The 15,411-nt window shown below is 38.1% G+C and overlaps 1 protein-coding gene across 5 annotated transcripts in view; it reads left to right on the top strand.

Annotated features, from left to right (window-relative positions):
• The window catches only part of SYNE1 (spectrin repeat containing nuclear envelope protein 1), a 442,550-nt gene that overhangs the window by 402,983 nt on the left and 24,156 nt on the right, over positions 1 to 15,411 (top strand). For all 5 annotated transcript variants that reach the window (XM_040627972.1, XM_040627969.1, XM_040627970.1 and 2 more), the window contains 5 exons: positions 7,649 to 7,836; positions 9,515 to 9,665; positions 12,476 to 12,658; positions 12,920 to 13,057; positions 14,479 to 14,670. In XM_040627972.1, the coding sequence (XP_040483906.1) occupies positions 7,649 to 7,836; positions 9,515 to 9,665; positions 12,476 to 12,658; positions 12,920 to 13,057; positions 14,479 to 14,670 (852 nt within the window). The remainder of the gene's footprint in view (positions 1 to 7,648; positions 7,837 to 9,514; positions 9,666 to 12,475; positions 12,659 to 12,919; positions 13,058 to 14,478; positions 14,671 to 15,411) is intronic.

The following is a 15,411-nucleotide window of genomic DNA, read 5'->3' as shown; positions in this document are numbered from 1 at the left end:
ATCAGGAGTGAAAAGGGAACTACTTCACTGGAAGCTTAGCTGTAATTTTTGACTTGTTAATATATTAATATATGTTTATACTGCCTTTTAATTCAATTTTAAGTTAAAGTTGAAAAAAAAAACAACTGTATACCAATGGTTAAAAGTAAGGACTTCCTGGGTTTAGCTCTGAGCTTCACCACTTTTCTGCATGACCTGAATAATAAACTATTTAAACCCTCACGTATATAGAATGCTGATAATCAGAGGATGTGGCTGACAGTGTTATTATAAAAATTAATGTGCAAAACACTTAGCACAGCACCTAGCATAAAGTGGGTGCTTAGTAAATTATATTTCAATCCTATCGTATTCACCACAGTTTCCTTTGTGGCAAATGGTTAACCATGATTCTGTAAAAATTTTAGCATTTGGGATCCATGTTGTAAAAGACAGATAAATAGTAATCTGTCTCCAAAGGGGAAAATTCTCTTAAATATTTGAAAAGAGATTAAACTCATAAGAAACACATTTTCTTTTATTCCCCTCTGTGGAGTTTCTGTATGTTTCTCTTGCCAACGTACTTAATCCTTACATACTTAATTGAGCAGAGATATATGTAGACTTGAGATGGCTTCAGAGGACATCTTGTCAAATTTCTCTGTGTTTCAGATGAAGTATAAATTCAGAGACACTGTGTGTCAATTTAGGACCATTACCAATGACGGTTAAAGCTGAGACTAAGATCTTTGTCTGTAATAGAGCACTTACCAATAATTATAACCCCCCTCAAGCTTATTTCATATAATTGATTTTAACAAAAACTTTTGAGCAGATGTACAAGGGGTCTTTTCTCTGGTATTTACTGTGGGAACCTGGTTGAGCTCCTGGAAGAAATTTCACAGAATTGTGCAGCCCCCTCCAATGACTGGATCCTCTAGAAATTTTAACTCAGTTGCCTACACTGACCCTGCAGCCATCCATCAGTTACAGTTATGGTTTTCATACCCTGGCCCTGAATCTCTGCTCTGGGGTAGATCCAAAAGTATGTGGAAAAATCACATCATGAAGATAGCCACATAGGTTATTTCTGATTTAAGTTCCCCTCCCAAAAAGACCAACAAGTAACTATCTATAGACAAGGCACCATTGTAAAACTCCCCAAACCCAAGGGTAAGGATGAAGCACCAGCCTGGACCCCAGAGACCAGGAAGGACCACATTAAAGGGGTAAGAAGTGTGGTCACACTCTGACCACATCATCCTTCCTGGCTGGCATGGAGCTGCACCAAGAGGGCACCACTTGGCCAGGATAGATATCTAGCTCCCCTGGCTTCCCCATCCTTCCCAGGAGGCCCACTATGGGAACCAGTAAGGGAACTTCTATGGCTTGATTACTGGGGAGCAGTTAGTGAAGGAGAAGGGGGCTGAGGCTTACTGCAACCAGCACGCACATCTTAGCAAATTGCATTCTTGTTTATAGCTGCACCCAAGCAGAGATCTCAGCCTGCATCTCTGCCCATCAGCAGAGCCCAGCCAGTGGCCCTATCTGACCTGGGAGTTCACTTGGCAGTTCTGCCTGATTTCAATCCCCAGACAATGGGCCATACTGACCTCGGAGCCCTTTCTACCATCTGACCTGGGCAGTGAAGCCAATTCCCACCCAGCCCCGCCCAACAGCTGAGCATAGCCTTCATCCTTCCCCACCAGAAGGCCTGGCCAGAGAACCCAAGCAACCACGGAACCCATCCAACAGCCCTGCTTGAGGAGGGAGCCAAGCCAGCAGCCCTACCAAACTGCTAAGCATAGCCTCTGGCCCTGCATAATCGGGGAGTCTGGACAGTGACTCTGGACAACCTCAGAGCTCAACCTACAACCTAGCCCAGCCACAGAGCCCAGAAAACAAACCCACTCAGCCCATGGCCTTGTCTGATTGCTGAACACAGCCTGCAACCTTATTCAGACAGTGACCCCAACCAATCACCAAGCATAGCCTGTGACTGCACATGACAAGAAAGCCTGGACAGTGATCCAGCTCAACCACAGAGCATAGTCTCTAGCTCCACACCCTTTGGGATACAGTTCGAGGCCCCTCCTTATCAGAGAGCCCAGCCAATGACCTTGCCCAATAGGGTAGCACAGCCAATGGCCCACGGGATGGCAAAGTCCAGAGTATCACCTCACCCAATTCCAGGGCACAACCTGCAGCCCTGCATAATCAAAGAGCCAGCATGAGACCCAGTCCAACTGCAAAGCTCTTCCTGTGGCTCTACCTAAACACAGAGCGCAGCCAGTAGCACTGTCTGGTCTAAGATCACAGCCTGCTATCCCACCTAACCAGAAGTGGTTGCAGAGCTCAGCCTGTAGCTCCACCCAATCACAGAGTCCAGCCAGTGACAGTGACCTCACCCAACAAAGCTGATTGCAGAGCCCAGTCGGTGGCACCCCACCCCCTACCTCAGATCATGGAGCATTTTCCAGAATAGATTATATGTTATAAACCATTATGTTATGATTATATTATATGAGCCAAACAAGGCTCAACAAATTCAAGAAAATATAAATTATATCAAGGATCTTTTCCAATCACAATGATATGAAACTAGAAATCAATAACAGGAAGAAAGCTAGAAAATTCACAAATACATGGAAATTGAACAACATACTCCTGAGCAAAGAAGAAAACAAAAGGAAAATTAAAAAATATCTTGAGACAAACAAAAAAAGAAACAGCATATCAAAACTTAAGGAGTACAGCAAAAGAAGTTCTAAGAGGGAAACTTAGAGTGATGAATGCATACATGAAGAAAAAGAATCTCAAATAAACAATATAACTTTCCACCTCAAGGAACTAGAAAGAAGAACAAACTAAACCCCAAATTGACAGAAGGAAAGAAATAATAAAGATTAGAGCAGAAATAAATGAAATAGAGAATAGGAAAACAACATAAAAGGTTAACAACACTGAGCTGGTTCTTTGTAATGATAAACAAAATTGACAAACCTTTAGCTAGGCTAACCAAGAAAAAAAAGAAGGGCACATGGGTGGCTTAGTCAAGCATCTGCCTCTTGATTTTGACTCAGGTCATGATCTCAGGTTTATGAGATCAAGCCCTGTGTCATGCTCTGTGCTCAGCACAGAGTCCCTGTTCCTCTGCCCCTCCCACTTGTGTGCTCTCTCTCTCTCTAAAATAAATGAATCTTTTAAAAAAACAAAGAAGGAGAACCCAAATAAATAAAAATCATAAATGAAAGTGGAGACATTACAAGAAATACAAAGGATCATAATAGCATACTATGAAGAAATGGATAAACGTCTAGAAATATGCAACCTACCAAGACTGAATTATGAAGAAATAGAAAATAAGAACAGACCAATAATGAGTAAGGAGGCTGAATCAGTAATTATAATCCTCCCATCAAAGAAACCCTCCCAACAGGATCAGATGGTTTCACAGGTAAAATCTACCAAACATTTAAAGCCAATTCTTCTCACTCTTCCAAAAAATTGAGGAGAAGGAAACACTCTCAAACTCCTTTTATAAGGCGAGAAGTACAAAAGCCAGATAAGGACACCACAAGAGGAGAAAACCATAGGCCAATACTCATGATCAATATAGATGCAAAAATTCTCAATAGAGTACTAGCAAACCAAATTCAACAGCACATTAAAAGGATCATACACCAGGATTTAGTTGGATTCATCCCTGGGATGCAAGAATGGTTCAACATATCCATATAAAAATAAATATGATACATTACATTACTAGAATGAAATATAAAAATATCATCTCAATAGATACAGAAAAAACATTTCGCAAAATTCAAATGATAAAAACTCTCAATCCAGGGGGTATATAAAAGAAATGTACCTCAACATAATAAAAGCTATACGATATCATACTTAATGGTGAAAGGCTGAAAACTTCTTCTCTAAGATTTAAAACAAGACAGGGATGCCCACTCTCACTATGCCTGTTCAGCATAATATTCAAAACCCTAGCTAGAGTAATCAGGCAAGAAGAAAATAAAAGGCATCTAAATCAGAAAGGATGATATAAAATTCTTTGTAGATGACATAATCTTACATACAGAAAATCCTAAAGATTCCACCAAAAAACTGTTAGAACTAATAAATTCAGTAAAGTTGCAGGATAAAAATTTAACGTACAAAAACCAGTTGCATTTCTATACACTAACAATGAATTATCTGGAAAAAAGAAAACAATTCCTTTACAATAACATCAAGAACAACAAAATACTTAGGAATGAATTTAACCAAGGAGCTGAAAGATCTTTACACTGAAAAACTATAAGACTCAGATGAAAGACATTGAAGAAGACACAAATAAATGGAATGATAGCCCACATTAATAGATTGGAAGAATTAATATTGTTAAAATGAGCATACAACCAAATCTATCCATAGATTCAGTACAATCCCTATCAAGATTCCAGTGGCACTTTTTACAGATACAGAAAAAACAGTTCTAAAATTTGTATGGAACTACAAAAGACCCCAAAGAGCTGAAGCAATCCTGAGAAAGAATAAAGCTGGAGGTATCACACTTCTTGATTTCAAACTATGATACAAAGCTATAGTAATCAAAACTGTATGATACTGGTATAAAAACAGACACGTAGACCAATGGAACAGAATGAGAGCTCAGGAATAACATCCATGCATGTATGGTCAGCTAATGCTTGACAGGGTAGCCAAGAATACCCACTGGGGAGAGGATGGTCTCTTCAAAAATCAGTGTTGGAAAAACTGGACATTCACATGCCAAAGAGTGAAATTGGACCCCTATTTTACACCACTTACAAAAATTAACTCAAAATAATGTATTAAAGACATAAATATAAGACCTGAAACCATAAACCTCCTAGAAGAAAACGTAGGGATAAAGCTTATTGACATTGATCTTGGCGATGATTTTTTAGATACAACACCAAAAGTACAACCACCTAAACCAAAAATAAACAAGTTGCACTAAATGAAACTAAAAACCTTCTGCAAAGAAAAAGTAATGATAAACCAAATGAAAAGGCAACCTCTGGAATGGGAGAAAATATCTGCAAACCACATATCTGATAGGGTTAATATCCAAAATATATAAGTAACTCAATAGCAACTCAATAGCAAAAAACCCCAAATAATCCAATTTAAAAAATGGGCAAGAGGGGTGCCTGGGTGGCTCAGTCATTAAGCGTGATCCCAGGGTCTTGGGATTGAGCCCTGCATCAGGCTCCCTGCTCCTCTGGGAGCCTGCTTCTTCCTCTCCCACTCCTCTGCTTGTGTTCCCTCTCTCGCTGGCTGTCTCTCTATCTGTCAAATAAATAAATAAAATCTTAAAAAAAAAAGAATTAAAAAAAATGGGCAAGAGTCCTGAGTAGACATTTTTCCAAAGGAGATATTAAAATTGCCATGAAGTACATGAAAAGATGCTCAACATTACTAATCATTACGGAAATGCAAATCAAAACTGCAATAAGATATGTCCTCACACCTGTTAGAATGGCTATTATCAAAAAGACAAAAGATAACAAGTACTGGCAAAAGTGTAGAGAAAGCAGAACCCTCGTGCACTATTGGTGAGAATGTAAATTGGTATCATCACTATGGAAAACATTAAGGATGTTTCTCAAAAAATTAAAAATAGAACTACCATATGATCTAGGAATTCCACTTCTGGTTAGGTTTCAGAAAGAAATGAAATCACTATCTTGAAGAGATATCTCCACCCTCCATGTTCATTGAAGCATTATTCATAACAGTGAATACATGGAAACAAACTAAGTACCCATCAACAGATAAATGGATAAAGAAAATGTGGTATATATACACAATGGAATATTATTCAGCCTTAAGTAAGGAAATACTGCCATTTCCAACAACATGGATGAACTTTGAAGTCATTGTGCTAAGTGAAATAAGTCAGATCTACAAATGTTGTATGATCTCACTTATATGTGGACTCTAAAAAAAACTGAACTCATAGAAACAGAGAGTAGATGAGTGGTTGCCAGAGATGGGGTGATGGTGAGGGAAATGGGTGAAGGTGGTCAAAGGGTACAAACTTCCAGTTACAGAAATGTAATGTTCTAGAAATGTAACATTCAGCATGGTGACTGTAGTTAATGATACTGTGTTGCATATTTGAAATTTCGCTGTAGAATAGATCTTAAAAGTTCTCAACACACACATACACATACATATTGTAACTATGTGAGGTGACAGATGTTAGTTAAACTGATTGTGGTAATCATTTCACAATATATACATACATCGAATCATCACATTGCGCATCTTAAACTTACACGGTGTTGTTATACGTCAGTTATATCTCAATAAAACTGGAAGCAAACCTGTTGCGTACTAGGGGAAAATTAAATCAAAATCCTGTAACTTTTTAAAATGCCTTGATTGTGTTCACGTACCCAAGACTACTTACAAATGTATATCCTTGTACAGAAGGCACCGTAAGACTTAGAATTTACTTAGCGATCTCATTCACAGATGTCTCTGTCTTCAGCTTTGAGGAAATATTGAGTTCAGTTTTATATTTTTTAGACCAGAAGTTCTTGTGATAACGTCCACATAATTGAAAGAGTTTACACAAGAGGTCTGAAAGGACTGTTTAGTGAAATAGAAATATTTTTGATAGAATCTATCTTCTTCTGTCTAGTTCATAAAATCTCTGAATGTTAATCAAAGGCACTGTTATTGCGTTTGGCAATAAGCTAATGTTTGCATGGAAGACATTGAAACATGGTGTTAAAGAGAAAAAATAGGAGGAAGAATACACACACAAAAATATAAGTTTCAGCTATTTGAATCAGTTGAGGAATTATCTTTAGAACAAGAGAAAAGCTAACAATCCAAGAATTGTTTTAAAGACAAGGAAAATACATTAAGGACCTTGATGAATAGGGCAAGATAAACACCAGTAGCCTCACCTTTAATAATGAGATACCTTGAACAAATTGAGTTAAAAGCCCAATAGAAAAAAATAATGTACATTTTGCATTTCTATTTTATGCAGTTAATATGAAGACTCGACATGGTGGGATACTGGGGAAATTCAGGGCCTTATTTATCATCATCATCTATTTCCGTCCTACCTTTAAAATTGCTCACTGAGGAAGCTGTTGATGTTATGGTGTCATATATGATAGAGAACCTAGGTCTTTTAAACCCTGGTACTTTTTAATGATGGTGGAATTAACTGTTTAAACAGTTTGCAGAACTTTGGAGATGAAATCCCAGTTCTTAAGTGCCAGCTTTTAACATGAGCACATGAATTCATTGACAGACTGATCAATGGATTGAAATGGAAGGATACAGCTCTAAAGTAGAGTCTGGGGCAAAGTTTATTCTTCCACCAGTACAAAAGCTATTTTTACTCTCAATGTAACGAATGTAGTCTATTTCATTTGTTCCATTTATATTTTGGCATTGCTCACATAGCCAAAATATCTCTAGCTTCATTTTCTGCCATTTTGGAGCTTGCCACATTTCATAAACGACATTGAAGAAACCTCACGCATTCAAGGAAAGGAGACACTTGTCAAGGGTTTGCCTCACCATTTATTAGTCAGCGAATCCTGGTGCAGTTTCTCTCATCCGCATCCAAGTACTGGATTAAAGCATGTCTCATTCCCCACAGGAGCTTCAGAGAGACATTGAGAAACACAGCACGGGTGTGGCCTCCGTCCTCAACCTGTGTGAGGTCCTGCTGCATGACTGCGACGCCTGTGCCACAGATGCCGAGTGCGATTCCATCCAGCAGGCGACGCGAAACCTGGACCGGCGGTGGAGAAATATCTGCGCCATGTCCATGGAAAGAAGGCTCAAGTAAGCGGGGAGGTTCAAAGAGCTGGGAAAGAGGAACGATCCAAAAGAGGAAAAAAAAAAAAAAAAAAACACCTACCCAGATTATCCACTGTTTACTCTTTCCTTTTGGTTGCAGCGTCTAAGAGGAACACTGGTGTCTAAAACTTGCCGTCATCTACAATTAGTTGGGAAAATAAGTAGGCGTAAAGGCCATATACTAGTTCTCCCCCACCCCACCTTATCCATGGTTTCTCTTTCCTTGGTGTCCGTTATCCACGGTCAAGCAGGATCCGGAAGCAGAAGATCCTCCTTCTGACGTAGAGTCGGAAGGTGCATAGTAGCCCAACACTAGTCACAACGCCCACATCATTCATGTGATATCATCCATCATGCAGGCATTTTATCATCTCACATCATCACAAGAAGGGTGAATGCGGGGGCGCCTGGGTGGCTCAGTCGATGAAGCATCTGCCTGGGCTCAGGTCATGATCGCAGGGTCCTGGGATGGAGCCCCATGTTCTGTCGTCGGGCTCCCTGCTCAGTGGCGAGTCTGTTTCTCCCTCTCCCCCTGCCACTCTCCTCCACCTTGTGTTCTCTCTCTCGCTCACTCTCTCCCAAATAAATAAAATCTTTAAAAAAATTTAAAAATTTAAAAAATTTAAAAGGGTGAGTGCAGTACAGTAAGATATTTTGAGAGAGACCACATTCACATAAGTTTTATTACAGTCTACTATTATAGTTGTTCTGTTTTATTATTGGTTATTGTTGTTAATCTCTTACTGTGCCTAATTTATAAATTAAACTTTAACATACGTATGTCTAGGGTAAAGCATACTATATATAGGGGTTCAGTACTATCCACAGTTGTTCAGGCATATGTTGGGAGTCTTGGAATGGGTCTCTCACAGATGGGGGTGCTACTATATAAAAATATACTGTATGCAGATATAATATACTGTAATGTATAAAACAATTATGCCTGACCTAACAGTTTAAATGTAATTCAGAAAAATAAAAATATGCCCTTGCTGAATAAGTATATTGTTATGGAATTGGTGGAGTGAAAAGTAATATTATTTTAACAAAAATGAAATAATAAAACAAAGACCTTATCCTTGTTTAGAAAAACCCTTTGAAATTCAAGGCATAAACAATAGTGATGGGTTAGAAAATAATCATAACGATTTACGGCATATAATCTTTGTACTGTTCGGACAATTCTTGATAGGTTAGTATTTGCCTTGCAGTGATAGGTTAGTTTTGATGAGGGTGAATTTGATGTTGGACTTCCATGCATTTTGAGACCTTTGTTTTATTTCAGTGGAACCATGGCATGACTGTGCCCCTTAAATCTGGCTTTGCACTTCTGAGCTCCCTCGCACATATACAAACAGTTCACTTTATGCGCTTGTAATACACGATGTGACTAATTCCAAATCCAGAACTGCAGGATGTGTGTTTAAAAAAACAAAAGCAAACAAACAAAAAACCCCCAAACTCACAGCTGTTTCATTTGAGCTCAGACAGTTGTCTCTTCTCACTCTGCTCACATTTGGCTGACAGCACAGAGATTGTTTGGTACCAGTTGCTTGTTGGGCACTCTTACTCCCGCTGCAGGCATCAGGGTTCTGGAGTATAAACAGTCTCAAACAATCAGATCCTGTGGGTTTTTTTTTTTTCTTTTCATTTTCTATCTCAGAATTGAAGAGACATGGCGATTGTGGCAGAAATTTCTGGATGATTATTCTCGTTTTGAAGATTGGCTCAAGATTTCGGAAAGGACGGCTGCCTTCCCCAGCTCTTCCGGGGTGCTCTATACAGTTGCCAAGGAAGAATTAAAGAAATTTGAGGTGATTTATAATCCCAAATATTTGATCCTTATTTTGCTATGAGCATGGCCAGTTAGTAGTTGGTGTCTTGAGACATAAAGTGACTGTTCACCTGCACAGTGTCTGTTGAAACAGTTGGGTGGGGACTTTGCGGTCATCTTTAGTACTACCTCACAGGTAGGCAAAGAAAGGGGGGAAGAAAGGTTTTTATGTTAAGATTCTCAAGAATTACAAATAAAGTCATATTGGCAAGAATTCTATTACAAAGCATAAAGCACAATTCCCAGAATAAGATCTTGGCATTTTTTTCATTTCATAATCCTTTACTATTAGTCATCTAAGATGAAAATATGATGTTGCATACTATCAAAATCTCTCTTCCAAATATATTTTCTTGATTTTTATTTTATCTAATTAGAGAATAGGTATATATATTTTTTTAAATCATAAAGCAGAGTTGGCTCCAGAATTAAATAAAACAATTTAATCATAAGCCATTTCTAATTACAAATGAAGAGCGATGCCATCCTTGAGTCCCCAGGACTTTTCAGTTACAGAGACAAAAATAGCAGCAACATAACCACATTCATGAAGGAACTCTTCAGTAACGGACTCCAGTGTCTTGCCTGCTTGTGCGATCTTGAGTCCACTCTATCCCCTTGAGATGATACAACCCAACAGCTGCTGCTCATTTTCACGGAGGACCTGACACAGCCTAAAGTTCACCGTGTTGTAATTTGAAGTTTCTTTTTCCATCAGTTCCCACTGACAGGCTAGTATGCACCTGTAGATATCGACACCGAAGTCCTGATTTTACAAGTCATTCTTGGTTGCTAATTCTGCCCCAAGATCCCTGAGATGCTTACAAATAAGACTAAAACTCCAACCAAATCCAGCTGAATTTATTTTTACCTTGTAATGTCAGTTTACCTGGCATTTCCTGAGGCTCGTTAGAGTAAATATGAGGTTTGGTTTTTGTGCTTGTGGGATTTAAAATCAAAGAGTCCTAGACGAGCAGCTATAGGAATCTATAAAAATGCTCAAATACATGTAAATAAGAGTTATTCTGATGTCTGAATATGGGTTTATGCATAACTATACCACCAAGTTCCAGGAAAATAATTTCATATCTAAAATGTTTTCCCATAGAAAGTTTCTAGTGAGAAGCCACAGTGAGCTATACGGTAGAGTTCAGGTCCTCCCGGTGTGAGCCGGTGCCGGTGAGGTATCCGTGTCCTCCCATCTCACTAGGCTCTGCTTCAGAAAGGTTACAACCTTCTGTAATTGGCTTATACTACAAAGCAGCTTATGTACGGTCCTTTCTGATGCTATTTTAGACTCTCAGATTTTATGGCAAAAGTTAGCCGTATGGTTAGCTTCTATAATAAATGATTTTATCATTTATTTTTTAATGTTCTTTCTTAAGAGACAATAAATTTTTTAAAAAAATGATGTTCAAGTACAGCCTTTTCCTGTTCCAATGCATGAAAATTTGGGATGGATCTGGGTACCCCCCCTGTGGTGCCTACCTACCATCACTCCAATGGAAAAACATTTTCTGTGACTCCTGGTAATGGCAAAAACTGAGCTTTTCTTACTGCTTCCTTTTCTGGGGAAGTAATTTAAATTGTTTTATAAAATAGGAGATTAGACTTACTCAGACAAAGTCTCTTAAAGCAACTCTCAGAAGGAAAGCCAGATCAGAGGCACAGATGTGGTAGGAAGTAAACGGTACAGTGAACCAAGGAAGCGGAATTTTGTGATTTAGATGAGTACAGACCACCTGATTGTACAGTTTTCTGTCCAATATCAGGATAAACGTCAGTCATAGATCATATACATGAGTTTGAAAAAAAAAGCTTCATTTTATTTTGGCCAAATGATTCTTAATGGTAGGACTACGCTATATTGCAGAGAGAAAGAAGAAAGAGTATTTTACTTCAGAAACTCAAAAGTGTTCATAGGGTAACCTTAAAAATAAATAGACACAAGTGGATTATACTATGTTTTAATCATTTAAAAGCTAACTTTTCATCATTAAAAGTGACAGTATAGTTACGAAATTTGCCCAAGATATGTGAACTGGGCCAGGAATGAAGAATGATTGATAGAACATGGTAGAAATAAATGATTGCAAAAGAAAAAAATAAATAAATAGACACTACCATGTCAGCTGGTGCATCAGCTCTAAAATGTTTTATAAAAATTGAGTAATTAATGGGAACGACAAAAAAGAAACAGAGTGTGTTCCAAACTTTCCTCTGTTTAAGGTTACTTGTGTTTTGCTGAACTGCTTTTCTTAGAAGTTAGTAATACCTTGCATTTAGACACCTGCAAAAAAGTGGGTTTAATTATTTTAATGGACATTAGAATTTAAGAAGTTTCTGGATTATTAGGAGATTACATCTTAGACAAAGAGAGAGTTCTTTTGGAGGTATCTTTTTTCAGTAATGACATCAGAAATTTTTAAACCCTTCAGACTCACATTTCAGCACACATAAGTATTTGTGTCATCAATTTGTTTCATGGGAAAATATTTTTCGGACTGCTCAGTATTTAAAAAACTATAATATAGGAACATGTGTATATTATACGTGTATATGTGTTTGTAGGTATACATACATAGTTACTCCTGTTTACTAATTTCTTGCACATTTTTTTTATCTACACCCTGTCCTTAAGCCACACTGATCCCATTACTTTGCTTTAATAAGGGGAAATAAACCCTTATTAGAACTTGCCCTTTCCCTGTCACTGCAGGATGAGGCCAGGTGCCTTTGCTGAGAGCCCTTCACTGATCCCCTCACTGACGTGCTTCTCTGTGGTCTCAGGCTTTCCAGCGACAGGTTCACGAGAGCCTGACGCAGCTGGAACTGATCAACAAGCAGTACCGTCGCCTGGCCAGAGAGAACCGCACCGATTCTGCCTGTAGCCTAAAGCAGATGGTTCACGAAGGCAACCAGAGATGGGACAACCTACAAAAGCGTGTCACCTCCATCTTGCGCAGACTCAAGGTCTTTATTATGCCTCCTCTGTCGCTTAGAGACCCAGAGGACAGGATTGGGCCATTAGAACATATTAAGACATAATCTCAGTGGTTTTGTAAGATTGGGATGGCAAGAGTGGTTTGTATGGTAATTTATATGCTAAAGGATTACAGAGTTCTCATGGTTTGTTGAACAAATGACTTTCCAGAAGAATGTTGGAATGGGCGGTATCATCTCCATATGCGCAATGTGGACTTTAGTTTTCTGTCATTTTCCTTTCACACCCAGCACTTCATCGGCCAGCGTGAGGAGTTTGAGACAGCGCGGGACAGCATTCTGGTGTGGCTGACAGAGATGGACCTCCAGCTCACTAACATTGAGCATTTTTCTGAGTGTGATGTTCAAGCTAAAATAAAGCAACTCAAGGTAAGAGAGTCGTGATTTTTCAAATGGCAAAGAAGATACGCAGAGGAAGGGATTTGTAGATCCTTTGGCAAAGAACATAGTAAAGAACTCTTTTGGGAAAAAAAATTAGTTCTTGATTGAAAAAAAATTCAGAAAATACAAAATGTATTAAAAATGAAAGAAAGAACATTACCCAGTGATAACTACCATTAGCCTATATACTTTTAATTGTTAACTTCATTGCCAGGGTATTAGGAATCTTGTTTTTTGGCTGTTTGTTTTTTTTTTTTCTGCTTTGTTTCTAGCACCTTCACATAGTTTCTTTGACTTCCGTGTTCCAACTTTCTCATGTTGGGTTTTCAGTCCACATATTCCACGTCCTTAGATGCCAAGTTAATTTTTAAGCCTATTTGGTATGTTTCACCGTACAGTTCAAACACAGTGGCTGATTAAAAATTTAAATAGGAGTGATACACATTAGATATAAGGAGTCCCTAAAAGAAAGAGTGTTTTAACAATTTGAGTATTATGCAAGGATAAATTCTCAGGATGAAAAAAATCACAGATACTTGTAGATTCTCAGGATGGAAAAATCGTAAAATAGCGAGCCCTGATAGTATGCCCGACCCCTTCCCCACTGACTCTTCTGAGTCGTTTCACAGATAAACCAATATTTAAAACCTTCAACAGGAGATTTCTACCAAGAGATAGTTGAATCTTTTCTTTTTAGACTCTGGCAAGGTCGCAGAACTCAATACTGTGATCCCTTCTCTCCAGCAGCCTTTTTATTAGTGGATAATTTCAACTATTCCAGAGTTTATTCTTGTATTGAATTAAAATTTATCCCTGAAATCTGTCCCCACTATCTTAACTCTTTTCAACTTTATAGAATGAGTCTAAATAGTCCTCCAGAATTCCTTGTTTTTCAAGTAATTATAATCTTTCCTGATTATGTCCTGAACCAATAAAAATCATCTGAGAAGAATTTGTGATATTATCATTTGGATGGTTTCTCTTAGTCATGTTTGACATATGATCAGAAAATCTAAAATTAAAATATTTAATTAACTCTCTAAAATGTTAAATTTATTTCAGTGGCACTATATTGCTTACCATTGCTTTTCATTAGGGATAACCAGTGCTATCAACTTTATGATGGGTTTAAATGTTTTTTCCTGTGATTCTCTACCCACACTGTCTGTGGCAGTAAATTTCATTAGCCAAAGGCGCCTTTCTGGTCATGGAATTCCGACGATTCCATTTCTGACTCCTGTTCTGATTTAAAATTTTTATGTGTGACTTTAGAAAGTAATAGCTTCTTGGCTTGTCACTGTATATGGTACATTCAATATCCCCTGCATGGTTTTTCTAAATATATATCTTATAATTATTTCATGTCACTGTGAACAATAAAAAAATTACATGAGATTTGTGTTCCCTAGGCCTTCCAGCAGGAAATTTCACTGAACCACAATAAGATTGAGCAGATAATTGCCCAAGGAGAACAGCTTATAGAAAAGAGTGAGCCCTTGGATGCCGCAGTCATCGAGGAAGAGCTGGATGAACTCCGGCGTTACTGTCAGGAGGTCTTTGGGCGCGTGGAAAGATACCATAAGAAACTGATTCGCCTGCCTGTATGTGATGTGTTTTTTTCATTGTCACTAAGTCTAAAGAGAATGAGTTACATGGGGTTAGGTAGCATTGGACAATGGGTAAAAGCCCAGACTCTGGAGCTAGAATACCTGGATTCCAGTCTGAGCTCTGACATGTGTTGGCTACATAACCTTGGGCAAGTTACTTCACAGCTGTTGCCTTGGTGTCCTCCGATGTGACACTGGTTTAATAATACTACCTACCTTGTAGACAGGATTGCTTCGGGTATGAAACAAGTTAATATCTATCTAAAAAACTTAGAGAGTACTCGGCACATATCTTCTATGGAAGATAAAAACGCTTCTAGAAGAAATAAGGAGATGAAAGTGAGCAATGTAAACAGTTGCTCAACTGATGAAGTGGTTTAGTTGAATTTTCTTTCTCTTGCACTTTCCTAATTGCTACCATAATCACATCACAAACTGTTAGAATATTTGGAATATTCTGTGATAAAATATATTTTGCATCTGGGATATAAGGTAAAAAAGGACCAGGTAAAGTTTTATTAGTCATTTCCTTCTGTTCCTGAAATGTGCCATTGTGTAACTATTGTGTTGCAGGCACACTACTAGGCTGCCTTTATTTACATTATCTTATTTAATCTTAATTATTTGAAGTCTGTTTTAATATTATTTCCGTTCCACCAGTGATAAAAACTGGAGCCTTGGTAGATTAATTTATAAGACATTTTTAAAAGTGATCAGAGGATTCTTACTGATTTG

Source organism: Ursus maritimus, unplaced genomic scaffold (assembly GCF_017311325.1).
Source record: "Ursus maritimus isolate PB19 unplaced genomic scaffold, ASM1731132v1 scaffold_13, whole genome shotgun sequence".
NCBI classification, from domain to species: Eukaryota; Metazoa; Chordata; class Mammalia; order Carnivora; family Ursidae; genus Ursus; species Ursus maritimus.
Note: the sequence above shows the minus strand (reverse complement) of the source record. Positions and strands in the feature narration are given on the sequence as shown.